This window comes from Emydura macquarii, unplaced genomic scaffold (genome assembly GCF_026122565.2).
Source record: "Emydura macquarii macquarii isolate MOO-44397 ecotype Brisbane River unplaced genomic scaffold, CSIRO-AGI_Emac_v2 contig_306, whole genome shotgun sequence".
Taxonomy (NCBI): Eukaryota; Metazoa; Chordata; order Testudines; family Chelidae; genus Emydura; species Emydura macquarii.
In genome coordinates, this window is record NW_027130443.1 from 6,343,077 (window position 1) to 6,369,331 (window position 26,255).

The 26,255-nt window shown below is 43.0% G+C and overlaps 2 protein-coding genes across 2 annotated transcripts in view; one reads left to right on the top strand and one right to left on the bottom strand.

The window, feature by feature from the left end:
• Window positions 1-17,233, bottom strand: part of JSRP1 (junctional sarcoplasmic reticulum protein 1) — a 58,189-nt gene extending 40,956 nt beyond the window's left edge. The window contains exon 1 of the mRNA XM_067557824.1: window positions 16,815-17,233. The gene's annotated coding sequence lies outside the window, so the exon portion shown is untranslated. The remainder of the gene's footprint in view (window positions 1-16,814) is intronic.
• Window positions 17,234-17,257: 24 nt separating this feature from the next.
• OAZ1 (ornithine decarboxylase antizyme 1) lies at window positions 17,258-22,798 on the top strand. The gene is given in 6 exon segments (XM_067557836.1): window positions 17,258-17,480; window positions 20,774-20,831; window positions 20,833-20,919; window positions 21,115-21,287; window positions 22,096-22,181; window positions 22,367-22,798. Coding segments are annotated over 6 exon segments (648 nt in total). The 5' UTR covers window positions 17,258-17,364; the 3' UTR covers window positions 22,495-22,798.
• Window positions 22,799-26,255: the final 3,457 nt, after the last annotated feature.

Genomic DNA, 26,255 nt, shown 5'->3' on the forward strand with positions numbered 1-26,255 from the left:
GGCCAGGTAGAGGGTGTGTACAGTGCCAGGCTCAGCTAGGAGGGGGTGCTATGGGCTAGTTATACATATGATGGCTATACAACAGCTGAATATGATTGTATTATGAGACTCAATCTAAAATCCCCCTTTCCCCACTTCAGCAAATCAAGGATTTGTTCTTCAAATATATTCTTGGGTGTTTTGTCCTGTCCTGCTTTCAATAAGCCAAGCAACAGAGTTTCTGTCCCTTCTTGTGGAAGTCTGTTCCACAGTTCAATAGACCTTGCTGTCAGAAAGAACCTGATATTCAGCCCTTTATATAACTCAATTCTGTTAATTACACCACCCCCAAACAATCCCTGTTCCTCCTTGGGGTTTAAATGCTTCTAGATAGTTACCTAGATGTAGATGTCCAGCTCCTTAATAGGCTAATACTGGGGCAGATCCAGGCCTTATAGTGGGAGACAGCTCCCAGCAGATCGTGCCACCTCCATATTTCTCTCCATGCAGACTGCTAGGATTAAGCACTAGCAACACCACACCTTTGGAGTTTCCTCCTATGCCAGTGAGGAGCAGAAAGGCTTTCTGTTCCTTGGGGGGGAAACAACCAAGTGCATCTGGATGGACGTGCAGCAGAATGTGACGCATGCAGATCATGCTCCACTCCGGAAGGAAATATGGAGGTGAAGCACAGATAAGCAAGGTGATGGATGGGGAGAATGGATGTGATTTATAAATGGAACAAAAAGGGGAGCTGTAGCAGAGGAGGAAAGGATGGAAAAACTATTTAGCAGGCACATGCATGGTGGGTGCTTGCTAATCTATGTACCTTAGCACATGCTTAACTTTAAGCACCTAAGTAAATGCATTGGGAATGAAAATCAACATCGCATTTACACACCCTTGGGTCTTTCACTCATTCTCTCCATATGCTTAAATACTTGGTTGAATCAAGGCCTGAAAGATCAACAAGAGAAGAGGCCAGCTGGACAGGATTGAGACTGGAAAGAGGGTAAAAAGGCCTGTTTTAGAGAAGGGAGGAGAAAAACCAAGGAAAGGAATATTATAGATGAAACACTGAAGAGAACAGTAAGCAGCTCAGAAGAAAGGTAGAGAGAGCTGAAAGGAGGAGAAGAAAGTGCTGAGTGCTATGGGGAGCATACACTGAGAAATCCTGAGGGAGACAGAATTGGAACAAAAGAAATTTAGACATAATAGCAGGAAAAGCTCTCTGGGATACAGATTTAAGTTTGGGTGGTTATGAAGATGATTTTATGGATGTCAAAATGTTACAAGAAAATATCAAGCTTGATCTGAACTGTATGGAGAAAGCCATGGATGTGATTGTGTAGAAGAAGGGTGTGTTAATTGTAAGTCAGAGGGTCAGCAAAGGATCCAAGTGTTAATACCCACCCCCAAACACTTGCCTTTGTAGGTTGGGAAAGGATTTGTGGTTTGAAATAAAATGTATTCCTGAAATATTGTTTCTAGAGGCTTGGTTGGTTTTAGATAAGAGATTCCTTATGCTGCTGTAGCATCATCCCCTTCAAAGCACATTACATTAAGTAAACCTCAACATGCTTACTCAACTTTTCACAATTAGGAAACTGAGGCACGGAGAAATGAAATAAATTGACTTCCCAGGGTCACCAGCGTGAGTCTATCAGAGCTTGTATACCCTTCCCTTACCCATCGTCAGTCTTATCCATTTTGATTATAAGGCCTTAAGAAAAGAGTCAGTCTCCCAGTGTTTGTACAGTGTCTAGCACAATGGGGGCCCCATTTTTTTAGCTAGTTCCTAGGCATTACAATAATCATGATTAAGAATTAGAGCTGGGATCAGAACCCTCAGTCCTAGTCCTGTGATCAGGCCCTCTCTCTCATCTGTTTTTGCTTGTGTTGGATGGACAAAGAAGAAGGGCCCTGGTACTGGTTGGGAGCTGTGTTGCTTGTGGACCTGGGCTCCATTTTACTATTGTCTCGAATACACATTTCAAGTCTACTAGTCTGGAAAATTTGACTTCAGCATGTTTTCTAAATGACACTGAAAATGCAACAGATAAATGCACTTCAGAGAAATTTTTCTGGGAGTAGAAAAAAAGCATCCCCCTCTGCTCCTCTCCTCCCCCCCCCCCCCAACATATTTTACAGCAACTCAATTAGAGAGAAGTGGGGTGATGGAGTAATTTTCCATGGATACAGAGAACAATTGTTAAAATGTTTCCCTGCAGCATTTGGTTAATCTGCAGCATTCAAAAGTAACATGCACGCACATGCAGAGATCCGTTCAGTCTTGCTCCACTCAATGGTCATAAGGAGCCTAGCTGCTAGGGGGAGAAGAGTATGCTAATGTCATCACGTGGGACTTGTTCTGGCTCCTTTTTTTTTTTTTTTTTCCTGCATAGAGAGAGTCTGAAACCAATAATGTCTGAGTCACTGTTACCCAGTCCCAACTCAATCCTGGCACAAAGTAAAAAATACCCAGGCACATTTTTTTTTTTAAAGAGGAAAATGTATATGCACAGTAAAGTATTCTTTGTCACTGGAAGGGGGGGAGTGGTGTTGGTGAAGGGGAGAACAATGAAAAGCCTGACCTGCAGTGTGACCCCTGTGAGGAGGCAATAGCAGGTTTTAAAAATTATTTAACATGTATATTGTGGCTGTCCCTAGAGGCCTCAGGTAGGTCGGGGTCCTCTTGTACTAAGCAAAAAGCTAGGCAAAAGTTCTCAAGAAGCGACATGACAATGCAACTGAAAAGGGGCCTAAGACAGAGCCTCAAAGTGGTGATGCTGGAGGTGGTGAGAGAGGAGGGAGCTTTGGTTAAGGCTCAAAACCCAGCAGGGTGACAGCTGAAATTGACATGGTCCTGTCAGGAGTCACCTAATTCCCTTCCCATACTGCCCTGGTAACCTTAAACTACTAGTTTGAGGGATATTTCTACCTATCATTCACTTCCTCTGCCAAGTACTTCCCCTTCTCTGATTCATGAGCTGTAGTTCCAGGCCCCATTTATGAGGGGGAAGGCCAACACATTTCAAAAGCCCTCTCCATTTTTTTTTCTGGAAATACCAGTGCAGCTTCAGGAACCAAGCATTCCACATGGGGATACAGTAAATCACTAGTTTCTATAGCACTGTTCTAGCCAGAACAAATTCTCTAGTCTTTTGGGTCTCAGGCATTTAAAATGTCAATTTCCAGAAACTGATAAGGTACAGTGCAAGCTTTGGTTGGCACAGTTTGTCTGCTCCCAAAGATTCAATAGTGGCAGCATTTCTGAACTGCCCTCTGCCACTCGTGCTTAATGTTTAAAGACCTACAGGCCATTGAACTTCCCTTACCAAAAAGTCTAATGCCTCAGTTCAGCCTCAATTCAGGATACCTGCCATTGCCTCCTCATGGCAATCCTGCCACAGATCAGGCCTTTCATCATTCTCATGCCTCAACTGAGGCGAGAAGGGGCAATGGCAATATCATTAGTTTGGGGTGGAGTTGTGTCCTTTTGCAGGAGCGCTGGATTTAGCTCTGGGTGCAAAGGACAATGGAAATCAACTGGTTTTCACCCCCCCCCCCCCCCCGCCTCCCCAAATCCTATTTCCAGTAATTTCCTTGCTTCCTTACTAATGACCAGTATATAGGAACTAAAGAGTGCCAGGCCTGATAAGCAGCAGGCTGGAACACCACAGACACTCAGGATGCAACGCTGGCAATTCAGTAGGAGGTGCTCTTCCCCTTAGTTCACTACTAAACCAGTGGCCCAGAATAGTGTGAGGAAACTCCGCCCTGCTGGAGAGGATGACTGTTGGAGGAGACAAGAAACAGAAATCCTGATCACCATGGTGGTTAAATATCCGATGGGCTTTTCCTTAAGAAGATGGGCATTAGTCCTGGTGTGCTTGCCAAATTCCAACTCAGATACTTCTAGTCTACCAAAATTTCCTCTTTTTTTTTTATTTGGATATAGTGCTTTTCACTTACTGTGTAGTGTTTGTCTGTGCTGTTAAACTGCTGCCAAGCTTCACCCCAGAGGTGGCTGCATTTCAGTGGTAGTTGAAGTGAGTCTGACAAATAGTTTGACTACTGAAGATTTAGGAGGACTAAAGAGAGAGCCCAAAATAAAATGAAATCATTGCGTGAGATGACAGTTGTTTGTTTTTTTGGGGGGTGGGGTGTTGGGAGGGGTACCCAAAAGGCTAAATCTTGCCACATGGATGAGCCCAAGCACTTAATGTTTGTAAGAACAGGCAGAACATTCTTGAAATGCTCCTGGGTAAAAATTAATCATACATTAACTACAGAAGCTGACTTTGCTTGGATTGAGTGTGCCTTGACGTGACCTTGAAGCTGCATGTTTGCTGAGATATAGCAATGAGAAATGCACTGAAATATCCATTTATATAGGATTCTCTAGGGGAAGCAATATCTACTGTAGTGTCAAAAGAGTAAAAACTGGGTGGATTTTTCTAAAACTTCAGTGTGCTCTAGATACATGAAGGTTTTGGAGAAGGGTGTCTCCAGGAAGTGTGCCAGAAGTATTTTGGCGGGATGGCTCTGTAAAGGGGAATTCCAATCCCACCTTGCTTTCTAATGGGTTGCTCAGTAGCATCACCTTATCCTTAGGGAAGCTGATGTAGATCAGTAGCTAAGGCCTAAAGCTCTCACTCTAAGGCCTAGTCTACACTTAGCTGGAAATTCGGCGGCAGTCAACGTGAGTGACACAAGCTACTCCACGTAGCTTGCATAACTCCCCTTTAGTGTGCCATCTCCACTGCGCTGCACCTTTTGAGGAGGTGGTTTAATTGAATCGACTGCTGGATTGATTGAGCGGGTCTTCACTTCGGCTCACTTGAGCCGGACACAGCGATCTGACAGCGGCGAAGTTGCCGCCATCAGTGTGTACGTAGCCTAAGTCACCGTTTTCCACACTGAAGTTACTATCTTCCATATAAGAACTTTGATTTGACAGGTACTCAAATGGTTCAAAAGCAATCTAGCTAAGATTATGTTAATATCCCATGACACAGTATGTGGCTGGCTGGGTGGGCGGGAGGTTTCAAATGCACCACAAGTCCTGCATGAACAGGATGACAAAGGGCTGAAGATAGAACTGGTCTTCCTTTCACATAATAGAAAGCTGAAATAGCTGCCAAGTGTACTTCCAGAGTAGTCTGTAACTCAGGGTCAGGCAGTCCTAGCGAGGAACTCAGTAAAAGGATTCTTGAGGCTCTTTCACTTTTTCTACAAATAGAAAATGTTGATAAATTTCTTCTAAACAGCTGGGAGAACTTGAGACACCTGCTCATAAACACCGCCCCCCCCCCAGTCTCTCTCCTGCCTTCCTCCCCTCCCCCAACCATCTCAGGGCCACCCCCTAAAGGAGAAGGATCCTAGATGGGGATGAAGAGGTGCTCTTGTTCTGCGTGAGCAGTTGTATCTAGGCTCTCAGCCTGAAGAGAGCAGGCCCAAACAATCCCTACAGGGCTGAGACCCCTCCTCCATCTTGGGAAGCATGGGGCTATTAGGATCATGAAATCCTAGTCTTTGAACTACCAGAAGTAATAAAGGAAAATATGTATGTGAACGTCCCACTCCATAAGATGGAGAAACTGTCTCATCTGGGTGCTTTGTGCAGAACCCCAGTAATCTGGTGAAGGCAACTCTTGGTCTGCCCCATTGGAGAAGAAAGATCTCAACTGTTACCCGAAGATCCAGGGACCAAACATGGGGGTCAACTAATAATCAGATAAGTCATTACATTTCCTAGCAGGTAAATGGCAACTAGCAATGTCCTGTTGAATGCTGCTTTGTCCCACATCAGCAGTGCTTCTCAGTAAGGGTGGCACAATCCTCTTCCTCTCTGCTGATTTACATAAAACATGGTATCTTGATTGTCTAGTTGGATCAGGACTACCTTCTGGGATACCAAATCACTGAGGACTCCTTTTGCACATAAAGGAGGATTGTGTGTAGATATTGTTCCAGGAGAAACCAAATGAGTTGGGCTTGAAATCCTGTTGCACTCCCCAGCCCTGGTAGGATGTATCTGGTTACTATAGTTTGATTTAGAGAAATCTGGAAGTCCTCTCCTAACTGCAGATATTAAAAAATTCAGCTTTACCTGGTAATTCTCCATGTGTAGTCACCTATTTTTTGCATTCTTTTTTCGTCTAGAACCACAGAATGGGGGAAAGCACTAAGTTTTAAAGCTATTGGTTCCATAAGTGGACACTGACTAGTCAACTGAAACACTGGAAAATGTGCCAATGAAGAAATTCTGATCTGGATCAGAACTTTGACTCAAGCCCATATGTAGTTTAGGGATGTAAAAGGCTAAATGTTTAAACAGCTGCTTACCATTTAAACAGGGGGAGCCGCAGCTGGGCTCCACTCCCTGCCAAGCAAGAGCTGCCCAGCTGTGGTTCTTCATGTGCGGGGTGGTGGGGAGCCACAGTTGAGCAGATCTCACTTGGCAGGGAGGAGCCGAGCTCAGTGTGGCTCTCCCCCCGCCCCCCAACGTTTTATTTTTAGAACGTTTAAACAGCGTTAAAGCAATTTTTATATCCCTAATCTAGTTAAGATTCAGAAAATTTTCATTTCACTGCTACTTAAAGGGACCAGAGTCTTGCTGATTTCACTCTACTCTTGATAGGCAAAGATATGAGTAGCAGCACTGGCACTGGGAGATGCTTGCAGATTCAAGACAATGAGCAGGCACTGGTTTACACTGGAAATTTTTCTTTGCAACTATGAGGGTTACAATTTAAAGAGAAAAGATCTTTATTCTGCATTAATTGATGGCTCTGCCCCACACAATTCCCAGAAAAAGCTTCCCACTCATCATTGGTAAACATACTTTTCAAGCCCCAATTAAAATTCAGATAAACAATTAAATATCAAATACACTCCACATAAACCTAAAAGAATACTAAACACACATGCACCAAGGAATCATTGAAAGAAAACAAGTGCAATATAAAATTTTAAGTACATCTAATGTCAAAGGAAAGTAACTCGTAAGTCTTTTTAAATATAGCAAAAAATGATCAAGGAGAACTGAGACAGGTGAGGGCTGATAACTTAGCTCTTAAATTGGACAAACCCCAAATTTGTTTTGGGGTAAATTGTAATTTTTTAATAAACTTTTTAGTTTTGTTCATTTCTGCACAACCCAATCTTAAAAAAGCAGCGTGAACTAAACAAGGGGATAAGAAACAGGAACTCCTGAGCTCTAATCTCAGCATTGCTATCGTATGGGCTTGGGCAAGACCCTGCATCTGTCTGTGCCTCAGTTTATCCATATGTAATGTAACATAAGGATAGTAAGTTTCCAGTTTCCTAAGGATGCTGTAAGGATTAATGAATTAAAAGTGCATTACAAAGCATTCTGAACATGCAAAGACATTATAAAAATGCTAACTCTTTTTATTAGTGGTATTCCCAATGTGTGCTGCTATAGAGATCTATAGGACTATCCTATACATGTACCCTGCCTTTATGGAGCTCTGAAGTGGTCAGTTTTAATTAATATACTGTAGCCCATTCAATTCAGTACTTGATTTAGCACAACTACAATGATGTCACACTGAATATATTGTTCCAGAAGTGGCAAGCTAACTTGCTGATTCTTATGGGTTCCATTTTTGAGGGAACAAGATGTAAATAGCTGTTCCTTGACCTCATCTAGGGGGAGAACAAGCTCAAAGATAGGATGAGGCTGTGATCACGCAACTGAATAGCCACTGACACTAATTAGTAAATTAGTCCTTGAACATGATCGTTAGCTGCTAATGCTGCTTGGCTGCTGTCAGTCAGGGAATGAGCAGTTATGTGTTTGACAGCCAAGTGCTGATATTTGGGTGGAATCAATGCACTGTGGAGAATACTAAAAACTGGGAATTCAGAAAACTGTGGACTGTCTTGGAAGGTGCCATACACCAGTGATGAAGGGAAGGACACATTGTCCCAGTGACACATCCATCATCTGAATCTATTTATGAAAAATAAAATACAATTAACCTGTGAAACTCACTGCAACAAGATACTGAGGCAAAGAATTTATATAAATGAATAATCCCTATTTAAATAAATGCTAATAAATAGCCAAACTAGTTAGAATAAATGGAGCACATTCAAGGGCTAATTTGCTAATTGCTGTCAATGTCAGTTTATTTGCACAATCATAGCTGCACCCTTTCTTCAGGCACTCTTCTAAAGCACCTGATATGAATAGCTTCCTCTGAAGCACTTACTACAGGTCATGATTGGAAACAGGATACCAGACTAAGTAGACTGTTGTTGTGATCCAGTATAAGGAACATGGCAATACAGGAATTACTATTTCAACCCTTTATGTGCAATACCATCAATGTGATACTACTACTTTACAATTCTCTAGTACCTTTTATCTGTTGGTCTCTAAGTATATTTACAAATGTGACCTGAGACTCGTGTGTGTGCATACGCGCACACACCCTTGGGAAGGAGGGAGTCAGGCATTCTTATTCCTAAATTTAGAGGAGGAAATTGAAGCACAAATGTTAAATGACTTTCCCAAGGACACTACAAAACAATGGCACTGCTGGAAGTAGAAACAAGGAGTCTTGACTTTTTCAGTCAACAGCTTTAAGTATTAGACTAAGGCCAGTCTACATTAGAAATTAGGTTGGTGTTATGTTGCTCTGGGGTGTTAACCTCTCCCATCAACCGAGCTACTGCTTCTTGGGGAGGTGGAGTACCGATGCTGATGGGTGAACCGCTGTGGTCAGCATAGGTAGTATCTTCACTGAAGTGGCACTACTGCAGTACTGGAATGTTAAGTGTAGACAAGCTCTAAATTGCCTCTGAAGTAGAAAGTCCCTGTGGACTAGGTTAGCACATCTTTGTGAGGGAGGTGTGCCTACATTTGTGGACAAAACAAGAATAAACCGACTGCCTAGTGCACTGTTACTTAGGTGGAGACCCAGGGATATCTGTCTTGATTCTCTGGATCATTGCTGTGAAACATTCAAGATGGCCTTTCATGGCATTCCACAGAGGCAAGTACAAAATCCGCAGTAGAACCAGTCAAACCTGTCAATCTAAGTTAAATAAAACTCCTTATATTTCTCAACTTCAGCTTCAGGAGGTTAAAGAATAACAGCGATAGAGCAAAGTCCAGAGAACTTTTATAATGTATACAAATTAAAGAAACTTAAGGAAGACTGGAAAGCTGAGGGTAATGAAACAAACCCTTTCACCTCAAGGTCTCCGGTCCGAAGCCCACTTTGATAGTGACTAAAAGTCATTACTATCTGATGGCTGTTTGGTGGTTTACATGAAAGTTTCCTAAAGTGGCGGTGATATACTGTCCATGTCTCTCAAAGATATAGAAGCATTGTAAGCACAACTGCCCAACAGATATTTAGCTTACTGCTTATTTTGATGCCTCTTATCATTCCATAGGTTGCATGACAGCATTCCAATGCAAAACTGGCTTTGGCTGCACACACAATAGGTAATCTCATCAATGGTGGAATTCTGTGCCTGGTTCTGTGAGTAAATACTGTAGAAGCCTTCACAAGGCAGGAATGTCAATTCATCAACCTTCACTAGCATGAAAATGAAGAGATGATAAAAATACAAACAAATCAAAGTTTTGTTGACTGACTCAAACTCAGACTGGTAGCTTTTCCCAACTCCATTTCTGCTAATCGCTGTACAAAGAGCGATGGGCAAATATTAGCTCAGACAGTGGTGGCATCAAGGGCAAAAGCCTGGGCCTTACATAAAGTCCTAATTAAACAGGTTTTGTGAAGGAGATATCTACAAGGGTTGAAATCTTCCCTTTCCCTAGTCATGCAGCACCAGGAGGAGCTGCTCTGAGGCTGTTAGTACAGCCTCAGGGTTGTGGCCCTTGCACTCTTTCTGCTGCCCGTTTTTTTACCAATCGGTCAGTACAACTGTGAATCCACTGCCATACCATAGTGCCCTCTGCATTTTCCCTCCCCCCAAAGGGAGATGTAACCAAGGCAGAGCAGTGTGAAGCAGGATCATCATGATCTCTTTGCAGCTGGGGCACTCCCATACCATGCCACTTCTGCTGCCCATTAGGTCTGCAAGTGTTGGCCCCAACCATTGCAAACGTTTTAGCGAGGGCTAGTGAGCTACCATTCCAGGACTAGCGTCTTTCTGAAAGGAGTGACACAATTTATTCCAGGCTAAATTGCTATGCTGCCCAGAAGGCTTGTTCGTTTTATTTTATGGGAAAATATACTAGTTAATAACATCACAAGAATGATCTAATTGGGAGGAGGGGATAGTTTCCTCTGAATAAATCCATTTTAATTAGCTGTTTGGTGAAATGTTTAGGCACGCAGAACTGACTCTGACCTTATTCCTGCCAGAGCAGATTTTGTATACAAAAGATCCAGCATGCAGTTAGGTGAAGGGGTCTGCAGTGACTAAAAATGTTCACGAAGGAATTCCACAAAGCCACTGCACATCACAAATACTAATTACTCATGCTCAAGCAGGGACTTGTTTTCTTAGGACCTGAGCCTGCAAGGAGATCTGCATCCCATTTTTTTCTCCACAAATGCAGGGGGAATTAAGGGCATTCAACACCTCACAAGACTGGGCACTTTGTAAGGATCTGATATTGCTCCCATTACATTAAATGAAAACAGTAGCAATGAAATCAATGCAAGCAAGATCAGGCCCTAAGTGAATGAAAACACTCTTTTAAACAGTATAGCGTGATAAGGACATAGCAATACATTCTACTTTATTGTTCGTTAAATGCAAATTTATTCTATTCATAATTCTCAGCAGCAACAGGAAATCTTATGCAAGATTCAAGTTGGTGGAACATCTTAATATCCAGAACTGTAAATCCACAAACTAAACCACCATTCAGGCAAATTTCAGTTGCCACAAATGTTAGAGAGCAGATGTTTGTTTATGAATTATTACTTTTTTTATATGGAATCCACACCTAGAGCTTGATCCTGCAAAGTTATGGGAATAGAGGGTACTCGGAACATCAGAGGAGATGCTTTAGCAAGTATTCAATGTCTGTTACTGGATGTGGATCCAACACATGGCCCCAAGGACTCTGCAAACCAGCTGGCTGTAGGAGAGAAACCAGGGATCAAAAGTTACATTGGAGTGAGGTACAGGATTTGCAGTAAGTAGTCTTGTCACAGCGAAAAGCTGGCAACATTAGTTGGGGAACTAGCAACCATTGGCAGGTTTCATATTTCATGAAGCACCTGGGAAACAAATATTTTAGAATGCTGGAAAGCAGTTAAGAATGCCAGCTTTGCTTTGCTTTTTTGCAGTAGCATTTGTTTCTAACCCAGATGGTCTGCAAGATATTTGACCTTCAAAACACATCATTCTCACAAGGAAACATGAGGAGAGCTTTCCAAGGAGTGATGCTGTCATTTTGTACCCTGCAAAGCACAGGATAAGTTAGAAAACTAGCTTTTTTTTTTTTTTTTTAAAGGCCGGGGGGAGGGGAAATTAAGTCAATTTTAACTGAAATCTGGGAGGAAACTGTGAGGAAGGAGACTCGTAGGCGTGAAAGTTCTGCTTATAGGATCTACTGCAAATAGAAATTTGCTGTGCTTGAGCTGTTAGTTTAATACTTTGGGATCATGCCTAATAAGATTTTTGTTTTACTGCTTCCCCCCCACCTGCAACAGACTGTGGATGGATATTTTGAGAGATCCTGGGAACACACAATATTAAGCTACATAGCAAGGAAGCAATCATACCTAGTGATTTTTTGTGAACTATATTACACTTCATATATGGCACAACTTCAGGTTCTTGGGGGACACTTTAGTCTCGAATTATATTTGTTTGTCTTGGTACTTGGTTACATCTATACTGAACTATTGAAACAATAAAAACAAGTTCTTGTTGGAACTGAAGGGAGAAAGCACACGGGCAATCAAAATTACTTGATTTTAAGGGGGGTGGGGTTTAATGTTTTTCCCCATTTTTGTTGATTATAAAGTGTAAAACAATGTAAGAATTTCACAACCACTAAAGGGAGTTAATATTTGTCTTTGCATTTCCCTAGTCAGCAGTCAGAGGAGGGGTGAGTCCCATGCTGCTCCTAACGTAATAAGCAGTTCCTATTTAGCACATTCAAGAAGAGCCACACCAGCCTAATTCAGCTGAGGAGAACATATAGGCCATTATTCTTCCTCCCCCCTCTAAGTCAAAGTATCTATTTTCTGCTCTTATTTCCATGGGCTCTCCCCTTGAGCATAGAAACAGGAACCCCTTACAATGTCTGCAGTCTTTGACTCAATCAATTTCCCTCATTGCTGGAAAAGAGGACTACAGAAAAGGCACAAATATTATAATTTTCTCTTCAATTAAGCTTTTTAATCAGTTGATGTGATAAATTTTTTTGTTTAAATAAAGTGACAGCCATGATTTCAGGTATAACATTTCACAAGCTGCTTCACAATAGTTTCAGGGTTAGTAATTGTTTCTAAGCACTGATACTGTGTCATGATCACAAAAACTTTCAATTCCTGTTGAAATAAAGATATGGTGGAGAGGGGAGCCTTAAGAGACATCTAGCCCATCCCTCACCCTATGGCATATCCATACACAATTATTTCTCCTAAAAAACCTATCAGTTTTAAATCTCAGATTTATTTATTCCCTCTGCTGCCACAGCACACTGTTATATTGGATAACAGCTCTCTGGAGGAAGAAACACTTTGTAATTAAGAGCCTAAACCTTTAGCCTGTGATTTTTGAATCATGTACATAACACTTTCTGCAAACAAAGAAGGTTATTTCCTAGGACCATGTATTTCCTTCTAGATACACAAAAGCCCTTTCAATTGCTGTTGCCTCCTCCAAGCTAAATGAGTCTGAATTCTGTGAGCCTGTCTTTATGAAACAGACTTTCCACACTTTGAATCAATCTTGTCATCACCTTGATACTTTCTCCAATACTAGGTCTAGTCATTAGTGAGCCAGCTTGTACCTAAATTTCCATGATATTTTTATAGTTTTCAGGCTACTAATACATGTCTGTGCAACAGTTCAGCCCTTCTAGGATTCCTGGGTCACAGAAGGGTTCCTAAAATCCATGTGAACCTAGACTGTAGCTCTTAAAAATTAAAACAAAAACAGAAAAACCTTTATATTAATAGATGATGCAGTTGATTAAAAGACTGCCACCATGTTGTCCACAGCAGGATTGATGTAATGGGATATGGCTGCAAATGGTTTTCATATCTATATAATATTATTCCAGGAATCATAGAATCATAGAGTTGGAAGGGACCTCAGGAGGTCATCTAGTCCAACCCCCTGCTCAAAGCAGGACTAACCTCAGCTAAATAATCCCAGCGAGGGTTTTGTCAAGCTGCAGCTTAAAAACCTCTAAAGATGGAGATTCCACCACCTCCCTAGGTAACCCATTCCAGTGCTTCACCATCCTCCTAGTGGAAAACTTTTCCCTAATGTCCAACCTAGACCTCCCCCACTGCAACTTGAGACTGTTGCTCCTTGTTCTGTCATCACTGAGAACAGCCTAGCTCCATCCTCCCTGGAACCCCCTTTCAGGTAGTTAAAGGCTGCTATCAAATCCCCCCTCATTCTTTTCTTCTGCAGACTAAACAAACCTGGTTCCTTCAGCCTCTCCTCATATGTCTTGTGCTCCAGCCCCCTAATAATTTTTGTTGCCCTCTCCAACTTGTCCACATCCTTTTTGTAGTGGGGGGCCCAAAACTGGACACAATACTCCAAATGCAGCTTCATCAATGCCGAATAGAGGGGAATAATCACTTCCCGTGATCTGCTGGCAATGCTCCTACTAATGCAGCCCAATATGCTATTAGCCTTCTTGGCAACCAGGGCACATTGCTGACTCATATCCAGCTTCTTATCCACTGTTACCCCCAGGTCCTTTTCTGCAGAACTGCTGCCTAGCTCATCGATCCCCAGTCTGTAGCTGTGCATGGGATTCTTCCGTCCTAAGTGCAGGGCTCTGTACTTGTCCTTGTTGAACCTCATCAGATTTCTTTTGGCCCAATCCTCCAGTTTGATTAGGTCCTTCTGTATCCTATCCCTAGCTTAGTGTCATCTGCAAACTTACTGAGGGTGCAATCTACCCCGTCCTCCAGATCATTAATGAAGATGTTGAACAAAACCGGCCCCAGCACCGACCCCTGAGGCACTCCACTTGTGACCATCTAGTCATGGAGCCATTTATCTCTACTCATTGAGCCCTATGCTCTAGCCAGGTCTCTATCCATATTATAGTCCATTCATCCAATCCATACTTCTTTAACTTGCTGATAAAAATACTGTGAGAGACCGTATCAAAAGCTTTACTAAAGTCAAGGTATATCACGTCCACTGCTTTCCCCACATCCACAGAGCCAGTCACCTCCCCATAGAAAGCAATTAGGTTGGTCAGGCATGACTTTCCCTTGGTGAATCCATGTTGACTGTTCCTGATGAAGATTAGTCAGAGGCCTGATTGTCCATATATAATCAGAAAGAGGCAGTAAAAACCAAGAGGGCCCAAGCTGATGCTCACTGAAGTTAATGGGCGTCTTTCCTTTGACCAGGGTGGTTTCAGGCCATAGCAAATTCGTGGGGATTTGAACATTGGTTTCATTTTGTATGTTTTATTAATTTAAGTCTTGTACATGTGCTCAGAATTTCTGGATGGACAGGTCTTAAAATAAAAATGAATAAAAGAATGTACATAAATGATGCCCAAAATCCAGCTAGTCTCTGCAGCTAATACTCCCTTCCTAGCCAGAGCTGGATTAAAAAACAAAAACATCCATTCACATTCATCAGAAAATCATGACCTTGAAAATCATATTGTGTCAATATAACATTTCTGCCAGTTTGTTTCTGTTATATGTACCGTTCTCCACGTGCTTTAAGATAACTAGCACAGTACACTGAATCCCAGTATTTAGACACAGTCAGCATCAGGCAAACCCTTGTTTTAAGATCTCCTTTGTATCTATGACAATAGGATTAGCCATTTCTGCCCATGTTGTCCAGTTTCTACCTCCGAGTTTGGTTTTGAAAAGAGGGCTCGGGTGACCTGAAATGTTGTACATTAAAATAGATAGACTTGGCCCAATTAAAGAAACACTTGTCATTGGAATAGTCCTTTCCTGCTTCTGCATTGTTCTAACTTTTCTTTTCTTTTTAAAATGCATTTAGTATAGGTGAAAGATTTTTGCAAATGTTGCCCATGCCACCTAGGCAAGTCAGCAAAAGAACCCGTATTTCTTGACTCCAGTCCCATGTCATTGCCTCTGGACCACAGTTGGATTCTGATCCTGCAGTCAGAACAAAGAAGGCAGACCCTGTACAAATCCAATTGTAGGATCAAGGCCTTGGTTTCCAAAATGCTTTTGAATGCTTAAAAGCATAACATATTTCCCTAGTGATGTAATGTGTTTACTGTTGAAAAAAGAACTTCTGCGATTAAAATGGCCAGTGTTTGTTTACTTCCTCATTGGGGTATACAGAACAAAAATGAATTTTTACATTTTAGAATATCACTACCAAACCTTTTTCCCCTACATGGAGAACTCAAAAATGTCTGAACTATGAATAAATAGTTCTCACTGAGAAGTAGCATTACACCTATGACCAAAATTAAAACAAACAAGTAGAAAATTAAAGTTAGGAATGTTTATAAACTATGTACTGTGCAAAAAAAAAAAAAAAAAGTCCATCTGAGAGGTTGCTCTTTTAGGAAGCTGCACTGAGGTTGGGGGGGGGGGGGGGGTTTTTCCATAACATCTGGAGTGTTTTAATAAGGCCAGCATAAACACCATGGCACCGCTGGCTATGGCAGAATGAAATTCACCTCTGTGTCTGTGTGGAGCCCTATGGATTTCAATAAGGCTAAGTACAGTGGGGAGGTTTATGTGCATGGGACAGCAGGGAGACCTCAGTGAGTATTTTTATCCAGTTCATTCTTTTCCTCCTGTCCTTAGAAATAACACTAGCGAGCTAAATTAAAAACAAAGTTAATGCAACATTAGGGCTGTAAGCCAACACAGAACAAAGAGACAAGAAATGCAAAACGTGGGGCTCTGCCACCCATGTTGGTTTGGACCTATTGCACCTTATTGGGGGTATTTTTCTGCTTCTGTCATACTTGTTAAAGCAGCAGCTTAATTCATTGCTGTTTGTAGCCGCAAGCCTGCAAACCCATGGAGAGGAGGAGGCAGAGGGGTCTGTGTGGGGGGCTAGGAAATGTCTCTGGACAGGGAGGGGGAAGTAAAGGGGGTTAGTGGGGGGGCCTGCTGCTGGGGAGGCTGAAGAGTCAATGAGGGGGGCTCCAGCTGAGGAGGGGGAGGCCGAGGGGTCTGTGGATGGGGAAACTGAGGGGGTCTGTGTGGGGGGGCTAGGGGTGTCTCTAGAACGGGAAAGGGAGGCCGAGGGGTCGATGGCGGGGTGGTTCTGGACGTGGAGGGGGAGGCCGAGGAGTCAGTGGGGGGGGGGGGGGCTAGGGGATGTCTGTGCATAGGGAGGGAGGTACGGGGGGCTCTGGAGGGGGAGGCCGAGGGATCAGGGTGTGGGGGAAGGGATGGGGGAAGGCCTCTGGATGAGGAAGGAGAAGCGTAGCAGTCGGTGTGGGGGAGGCGGCCTATGGCGGGAGGGCGGGGGGGGGGGGGGCTGACTGAGGGGATAACTGGGGTGCTGGTTTCACCACAGGTAAGACTACGACGACGACGCTACAAAATCAGCAACGGTCAGGCCCGGCCTGGCCTCGGCTTGGAGCCCAGCGCATGCGTGCACAGCATCTCCTCAGGCTCCGCGTCCGCCGCCCACCCAGTTACCTCAGGCGGGCAGTCAGAGCCCGGAGGCGAACTCGGCACTGGAACCGAGCTCTGCAGGCCGAGCAGAGAACGGCGGAGCCTCCATGAGCCTTCCACCAGAGCGGCCAGCCATTAAAGCGCCGCTCGAGCCGCTCCCCCAGCCAATCAGAAGCTTCCTAGTACTGCATTTCGCCAAGCCAGTAAAGAGCCGGCTCTGTTCCCCGTTCCATCGCCATCCTCCTCCCCAACCATTAGGACGAGAGCTCATCCCTTTCCTTCCCCCCCTCCCCCCGTTACGCTCCTCAGCCAATGGGAAGCCATTCTTCCTGACGGACAGTTGGCCGTTTACGGCACAGGAGCCGTCGCCCTCGAGAGGGCCTGAGCCCGTTGATTGGGCGTGGCCCACCGGGAGGGGCGTGGCCAGTATCCCGGAGTGGTTATATATAAGGCCGCCGGGAGAAAGGGGGGCTGTGATGGGCGCCATTTTGTGCAGCAGAATCTAGAAGAAGAGAGCGAGAGTGGGGGGGGAGGCGGCGGTGGAGGGTTTCGGGGTTCGGACCAGAGAGGCCGGATGGTGAAATCCTCCCTGCAGCGGATACTCAACAGTCACTGTTTCGCCAGAGAGAAAGAGGGGAATAAAAGCACCATCATGCCCGCCGTGCTGAGCTTCAGTGCCGGACAGAGCAGGTGAGGGGCCGGCCTCCCTCACCCCCTCCCCCCCCCCCCCGTCATCCTTGATCCCCTTCCTCCGCCCTTGGGCCCCCTCGTGCTCGTCCTCTCCGCTTCCTGAGGCTCATGGCCTTCCCCCCTTTCGTGGGCCTCCGAGCTGCCCCTCCCCCCCCCCCCGCCGTGACCGAGCAAATCCGCCCAGGCGGCCCGTCTCAGCCTTGCGCCTCCGTCCCGTGGTTACGCGGCTGAGAGCCGCACGTCGGCCCGGGCGGGCCAGAGCTTCCCCCCCCACCCCCGAGAGCCGCGCCGTGAGCGGGTGCCGGGCGTTAGGGGCCGCTCTCCTCTCGTGGACGTTGGTGTCCTGGCCAGCCACCCGGGAGGTGTGGCGGGTCGAGGGGGGGGGGTTAGAGAAAGAGATCACTTGGGTAAGTGAGGACCACATGGGCGGTGACTGAGCCCCTCGGAGTCCCCTCCCGCCCGGGAACAGGAATGAGGTCTGTCACCCTCCCCCACCCCCACCCCGGTACGTCGGAGTCGTTGCTTTCCCCTCCCCCCCCTTCCCCGCAGGGCCTGTTACTACTTCCCCATCGATCAGGTGAGTCATCTGCCTGCCTTGCTGGTGGATGGGCGGCCTGCAGATTCTCCACGTCCTGCCTGAGAAGGGGGAGGACTAAAGGCATTAATAGTCCCTGGACACATACACTGCTGAGCTGCGTAAAATTTGTCTCCATGTAAGCAGAACAGCAGATGTGGTGAATAACATTCCCTTCCCCACTGCACTATTAAATCCTAGCACAGGCTAATAAAAGCATTCAAATAACCAATTAAAAGAACTGCCACCTGACAGTTAAAGAAAGGGTAGGTGTAGACATCAGATGTATCTAGCAGCTGAAATGGCCATAAAACAGATCAATAAAGGCATGAATATATTTTGCTGAAAGAGCAGTAATTTGTGGCTGCTTATCAATAAAAGTCCTCATAAGAACTTGACCTAATAGGAATTACTATCTCAAAGCAATAGACACCTTCATACCAGAAACAATTTCCTGTAATAGCTGGAACACAATTAATGCAGAACAGCGGAAGATTGGGAAATGAGAGCCTTTATGTAAGGGTATATTTACCTGCATGAAAACTAGTCCGGGTGTTTAGCCTAAAGTAGAACATAGTGTTATAAAAGCTGGTTGCTTAATCCTCTGATGCATTTTAAACTGACAGCAGTTGCTGGGATGAAAACATCTGAAAATTACTGTGACCTCTGCACAGTGATATCAGGCTCAGGACAGAAAGCAGTTGTTATCAAACCTGCTGTATGTTATAAGTCTGGCTTCCCCTTTTCAGATGCCATTTTAAGAAGCCATTTTTGTGTGTTTACAGAAAGTGGGCTAAAACTAGTTCCAGTCCAAAAGGAAGGCCACATAGACCACACAAATGAGCACAACTCTAAAATGTGGTGTTCCAAGTAACTCCCAAACCTAAATTCATTTTTGTAATGCTACAAAACTGTTGAAAAAAGATGAAATACCACTAGATTAAAAAACCAAGGATGGTAATTCTAACTTGTATTTAAAACCACCTGTATATGCAGTTCTCTACAAGTGCTTAGTAAATAAAAAGGTTCTCCTATGAGGACAGTAAGATACACTGCTCTACAATGAACCTCAAAAGGAATATTAAAATCAATCTTGAATGCATGCATTAAAGAGAACCAATTGGATTCTTTACTGTAAAAGTGCTATATTTTGGGAATCGAATAGAACTGAGGGATCAGATACAATTGATATCAGTAGGGCCTAGTCTCTTGTAATTTTATGCAATATAACTAATACATCTGTATTACAGCCTCACAGTGGCCCTCTTTATTGATCACTTTCAACATAGTGTACATGTCAATATATAGCTGTTCAGTGGCTTTTAAATCCGTGGTCTATTTGTTTCACCACAATTTTCTAACTGATTTGAAAATCTCAAACACATTTGGACTGTGCAAAATGGTGGATTATTTTGTACGTGTTTATACCGATTTGCAAATGGCTGCTGGCACTCACAGATAGGACGATTGTGAAAATTTCCCTAAGGGCCTCGATTGCTGCATCTGCTGAGATGACGCAATTGAAGTGTAAGCCTGCAGGGTGAAAGATGGTGCAGAGGGAGGGGCTAATGGGCCCAGCATTCATTCTCGGTACAGTATAAAGCTGTTCAGTCAACTTGTGTACAAAAACTAGGTTTAATAGCAGTTTTCAGGAGGATAGACTGCTTTACATAGAGAGTTCTGTCCTAATGATCAGTATTAAATTTAGCAGAGCAGAATAAATCCACTCTGCGTTGGAAATTTTTTTGAAATAAGACACTATCAATATGAGAACTTCCGGTAGTCTTTCAGATTAGTGATACTTTAAAGGAGCAGTCGTCAATTTTTTTTACTTAATAGACATTTTAAAGTATTTAGAATTACAAACTTGCTCCTTCCTTATGAGCTTTGAATGGTGAAAGCAATTTGGAGATACCAAAAAACAAGTAGAATTTACTTAAGCTCTCCAGAATGTGGAGGGATGGTGCTCCAGAACAACTAAGCATAAGGTCTGATCTGTATGCACAGGGCTGGGGTACCCTAACCATTTGACAATTGTCTGCTTCTGTTGACTCTTGACAATCTGCCCAGGAAACACTTTTTCATAAAAATTAAAATAAATGATAAAATCAGTTGTTATAACTAAAACCATAGTTAACTGTAATCAAAATGTTCATATATAAACCACTAACTGATCAGGAGGATGAATGTCTAGTCTCAGTTGTTGCAGGTGCAGAACTCTTAATGGCTTTTAATGGGAGTTAGCTTCCATGCCCAATCCCATAATTTTAATGACTATTTCATAATTTAGAAACACTGACTCCATTTGTCATGCCTGACTATAAAGTTTATAGGTTAATTTAACTGTAAAATTTATAATTAAGTTCTTAGAAGGTATTTGTTTTTCAGCCTTAACTTTAAATGTTATCCAATCCTTGGCTTTCCTGACACTTGTGTACTTAACTGGACAATGCAAACTATTAATGTGCCTCTTGTTTTTGTGAACATAGGCGCCTTCCAAGTGACCTACATGTTTCTTTGTCCTATGTCAAGGAGACTGGCACTCCTTTTCCTTCACCATATAATTGCAAGTTAGTTGAGCCTTAATTTTGCTTTCATAAGCTTAGGCTAATAGCACATTTCCAGTGCGTTTCTTGTTTTAAAACATGATATAAAACGAATGTTTGTTTTTCTTTATCTAGACTTGATCTAGTGTAACTGAAACTGTAATTTTTTTTAGTTCCAGGGTTTCTTTCAATTGCTGTAGTAACCTGGGTCCGGGGCCTCGGTGGTGCTCCTGATGTCCCTCACCCACCCCTGAAGATCCCAGGTGGGCGAGGGAATAGTCAGAGGGATCACAATCTTTCAGCTAATTTATTTTATTCTGTAAGTATATGCAAAACTCAGTCTTTGCTTCATTTTCTTAAATTACTGATCACTTCTCATATGGTGGACTATATGAAAAGGCTATAATAGAAATCGTGACTGCAGTGTTCAAGAATTTTGTGCTTTCATCTAAGATGAGTTTTTAATTTCAAATTTGTGATGAATTGGAAGTAACTTCCCATCTTATTGTAACAGGATAATCGGCTGAATGTAACAGAGGAACTAACATCTAATAACAGGACAAGAATTCTTAATGTCCAGTCAAGGCTTACAGATGCCAAACATGTTAATTGGAAGGCAGTGCTGAATAACAACAATCTGTATGTTGAAATTCCCAGTGGTGCTCTGCCTGAAGGGAGCAAAGACAGGTATGTATGATAGTGTGATACAAAGCCATTTAACTTTGCTTTCCTAGTTGAGTGAACTTCAGGGGTCCTGAAGAATGACACTTCTGTATTGGCTACATCCACTTACAGCTGATGGGTGTGTCGTGCAGGCTACAGAAGTTCTTCTGTTCCAATCATGATGCATCTGATTATTTGTAAAGTGCTATAACAGTGCTAAATGTTCCTATTTTGGGCATGTGCCAGTGAAAATATAATCTAAATCTCAGTTTTCACACTGTGATCCTGAGTCTTCAGAGATGGAAGCTAGCTCCTAAGCAGCATGAACTTTCTTGCCTTTAGCTGTTGAAAGTTCTTGTTTTTTAGCTGTGAAAAGATTGGTCTGATTTAAGATTTTCATTTAAGGAGGAAAGTCAACTTAATAGTAAAAAGGATTACATGGGCTGATTTGTGCTCTTACAAGTAAAGGAAGAGATGTAAATGCCAAATATTCCTCTTTTAGTCATAAACCCTTAATTCCATTTGGTGTTTGAGCAGTGGCACCTATTACTGTTGTATGCTAATTCTGAATGTAAAGCTGGAAGCCTAATTGGGCTGTGTGACATCAAGGGTAAATCTGCACAGGGCTGAGGTGCAGCTCCTTAGTTAGTGTGAATCTGATTACATACACTGCAACCTGATTCAGGCACACATAATTTGCAGGTACAAATGTGTCCATGAGGTCACTTGCTTGAAAATTTGCCCCCAAACAGTTGGTTTGCTCTTCCACAACACATTTGACCCTCAAACATTGCTGGAAGGAATTGTCTGTCTCACTGATGTTTCACTTTAGTTTTGCAGTTCTTCTCGAGTTTGCTGAAGAACAGCTTCAAGTTGATCATGTCTTCATTTGCTTCCACAAGAACAGAGATGACAGAGGTGGGTGTAAATTGCTTTCACCATGTGACTTCAGTAACATAGAAAAGTAACTTCATATTGATGTCATTGCAATATATTTGTAGAAATAGGCCTCTTCAAAGCAGTAATTAAGCATCTGGCCAGTGTAGTTATTGTCTAGTGACCTGAATGTCAAATGAACTTGTATTCTTTCTATTTTTTTGCAGCTGCATTGCTCCGTACCTTCAGCTTTTTGGGCTTTGAGATTGTGAGACCAGGGCATCCCCTTGTCCCCAAGAGACCAGATGCTTGCTTCATGGCCTACACGTTTGAGAAAGACTCTTCAGAAGAATAGATTGCAATGTTTGCCTCTTAGAGCTTTCTTGTTGTCTATAAAGATGAAACTGTAGAAATTTTGTCAACATCTATTACAGTACATATAATTGTTTGTTCTTTGTACAAAATATTGTGACCAACTGCTCTGGTGGTGGGATGTTGAAAATTTCAAACTTCATCTTCTCTGGATTTGTGCGCATGTTGTGATTGTGCAAATAAATGCTCACTCCAAATTAGCAGTATATTTCTTGAAGTTTAATATTGTGTTTGTGATACTGAAGTATTTGCTTTAATTCTAAATAAAATTTATATTTTACTTTTTATTGCTGGTTTAAGATGTTTAAGACTTCCCTCTGGCTAGGAATCTGTCCCAGGCTTTTGAATCAAAAAAGTAAGGTAAGTAAGGACTGCAAGACTAACTAATCCACCCTACTTGCTGACAGAGTGGCAGCTGTACAGTGATCTTTCTGGATGTTATGCCAAGTGTACCTTACACTAACATTTCAGTGGTACAGTTTTACATTGGTTAGAGCCAGTTTTTCAGCACCAGTGATGTGTGTTTAGTTAACCTGATCACCCATGGAAGGCTAAAAATGAATGAGGAAGAGTCTTGGCGCTGCTTGGGGTGCCCCAGATATTTGCTGCCTGAACATGTTCTGTGACAGTTTTACATGATACATAAAGGGATATGACCTTGGTGAAAGGAAGACTTATGATAAAGTCCAGTGGTCTTCATGTCCAACAGTTTAGAGGGGGGGGGGGGGTGTGTGTGGGGGGGAAATCCCTAACTTAGGCTACATGTTAAAGCAAGCAGCTATTTGGGGTGGTTTACTTACCTAACTCAATTTTTAGGAATCTTGAATAAGGACCAAAACTCTACCTCTTCATCTTTAATGAACATCTTTGTTCTTATACAGTGCCACATGGCTATAATCTGCCAGTATTAATCCCTGACTCCAAGGTGTTAACCTTAATCTGTGTGTCTATTTGAACTGCTGCTGGTAGCAGATTCAGTGGTATAACCCGGTCTGCTGTTTTCTAGTTCATGCCTAAATCCTGATTCCCTGACATACAAAATTTTTTGTGAGGCATAGAAGGTTTTGAACATACTCCAGTGAACTTTTGATGGCATTATATGACTTATGTCGGGCTTGAGAGAAGAGAATTCATAATGGGTGGTGGGGCACTAGCCATTTGCTGGCAGTGTCATTGCATTTTGACTAGTAATGGGTCAGCAATTCTCTACTGAAGCCTTAAATGATGAATGTGAGGACACAGTATGCTTAATATAAAGGGAGTTCTGTGTACTTCAAGCATATCCATTTTCTAATAATCTCAAACATTCTCTGGTTGCAATGACTGGAGATGTTCCATGTCTTCCTACTCCAACATGGTGACAAGGTTTGATCTGCTAGAGCAGGGGATGTGGTTGTAGAATCCCTTGAGACTTAATCACATTAATTTGCTGGAGGGGGGCTTGCTTACTCAGTCATTTAGTGCCAACTAGCAATCATTAAATGGTTCTAGTTTAAGCTCTTTCCAAAGGCTAAATCATGGCTCTGTGTCTACTACTACTCAGTGCAGCTCTTGTAGACACCAGGGAAGTCACCTTGAGTAACAAAGGGCAATAAACCAGCCAATGGACAGGTGCCCAGTGGTGCCTGGGGGGGACCTGCTGCCCTAGTTATAGCTGGGAAGCTTTAGAGAAATGATGCATGTCTCAGAGGTCAGAAACTCGCCTGCTTCCATGAGAAGGGAGAGGCTGTTTATCCTGTCATGTGTTCTCCTGCAGGGGCCTGACTGTCAGTCAGTAGGGCTAGCCAGACTCCCCTGTGTTCAGCTGGTGCATAGATAGGTACCTAGCCTCCTCAATTCTTTGCACCAGAGGAAGGCAGCAGGGACAGGTGCTATCTACTCAGGCTGTATGAAAATACCATCCCTAAAATTTCTCCCTAGTGCTACCTATGCTAGTAATGGTGGGAGGTTTAGTGGAGTCCAGGTGATTTTACTATCATGTCACCTAAGCCTACTTTGGGTAAATGTCGGTACTGGCACCTGCCTAGAAGTCTCAGTTAATGTCTCTCCTCCCCCAATCCCCCTTTTCTCTTGCTTCCACAAGTGGATGGCGAGGAAATTCAGGAGAAAAATAGTGTAGAGACAGACTGAGATGCACAGAGATGAGTGGTGGGAAGGCTGGTCCTCATGAAGGGTGATAGATGATAGCAGAACCTATGTTCTGCCTGTCTGCACATAGCAATACCTACTGTTGAGCCAGCATGTGCTTCCTGCTGGCTGTTTGGGGAGCCAACACCAATGGGGGGGAGGGGAGTCAGGAAAATTTGGTTATTTTAAAAGAAATACCCAAAGTGAGTCCAGCGTCTAGAGGAGCATTTAATTGGATTTTGTCAATTTCTCCAGGACCTCTTTAGAAGCACAGAAATCAACTGACTGGATTAGAGTGGTGGCTCGTCTGCTCCAGTATTGTCTTCCACAGTGGTGAGCATCAGCTGTTTTGGAGGGAGATGCCCTGCCCTGGCAGTTTCCTCTTGACCCCTATAGTTAAAGATCAGCTTATTTCCTGAAGTTTGAGGTTTATACTGTATTTCTTCCAAAACTCAACAGTTTTAAATATTTGCTTGTGTAACCTGGATGGTCTCATCTATAGTGTGCTTATTTAATCCTGCTAACCTCTTGGCCTCAATGGGAGCTTGGGGGAATGTGTTCCACAGACCAGCTGCACTGTGAAAGAGCACTTCCTTTTATTAGTTTGACCCACTTTTCCATTTTATTGAGCCCTTTGTTCTTATATTGCAAGCCAGGGTAAATATGAGCCCCTGAACTGCCTTCTCTCAATCATTCATTATAGCATATACTTTTAGCATTGACAGTAACTTTTAACATCCATCTAGGAACTTGGCTTTTAAGGACACATTCTGCATGGAGCTCAACTTATATGACTCTTCCCTGGTTGGTTTCCAAGCTTAGCTTTAAACTGCTAAACAATGCTGCACTATTGCATAATACAGTTAAAATAATCCCTTATTAAATTTATTTAAAGGAATCATTAAGCTTGGAGTAAACCATTAACTATTTAATGTTTAACTTTTTTCTGTTGCAGTAATGTAAAGGAAGTCAGCCAGGAATGGTACAGACTCCAGTCAGTAATATCGAAGTCTTTAAAAGGGATGAAATCGAGTTACACTGAAATCGAGTTAGTTTAGTGACAAAAGGAATTAAAAGTTGTGAGCTCTTTGGGGTAGGGACCATTGTTCTGTGGTGTTGTACAGTGCCTAACGCAGTAGGGTTCTGGTTCATGACTCAGGCTCCTGAGTGCTACCACAGTCCAAATGATAAATTAAAATAATATTCCATCTGTGTCCTTTGCCAAGTTTTTGTCATTTTACAATCCCATTTGCTTACTTTTTAAAATGATAATCTCTCCCTTTTTGCTCTGTGAAAGACCCACATAAATGACAGGAGGGCTGACTATAAAGGGGAAAAAGTGCTCTCGCATGAAGTTAATAAATACACTGTGCATAAACTTGTGAGTGACTGCACTGTAAATTTCAATGATCGTCATCAACTATTATTTTTAGCAATATTACATAAAAATTGCAGGGTTGCAGCTGTGTGCCTTCCAGGATATGAGAGATACACAGTGGGTGAGGTAATATCTTTTATACGATCAACTTCTGCTGGTGAAATAAAATCTTCTAAGCTTGAAGTTGGTGCAGTAAAAGATGTTACCTCTCCCACCTTGTGTCTCAGAAAAATTGCAGA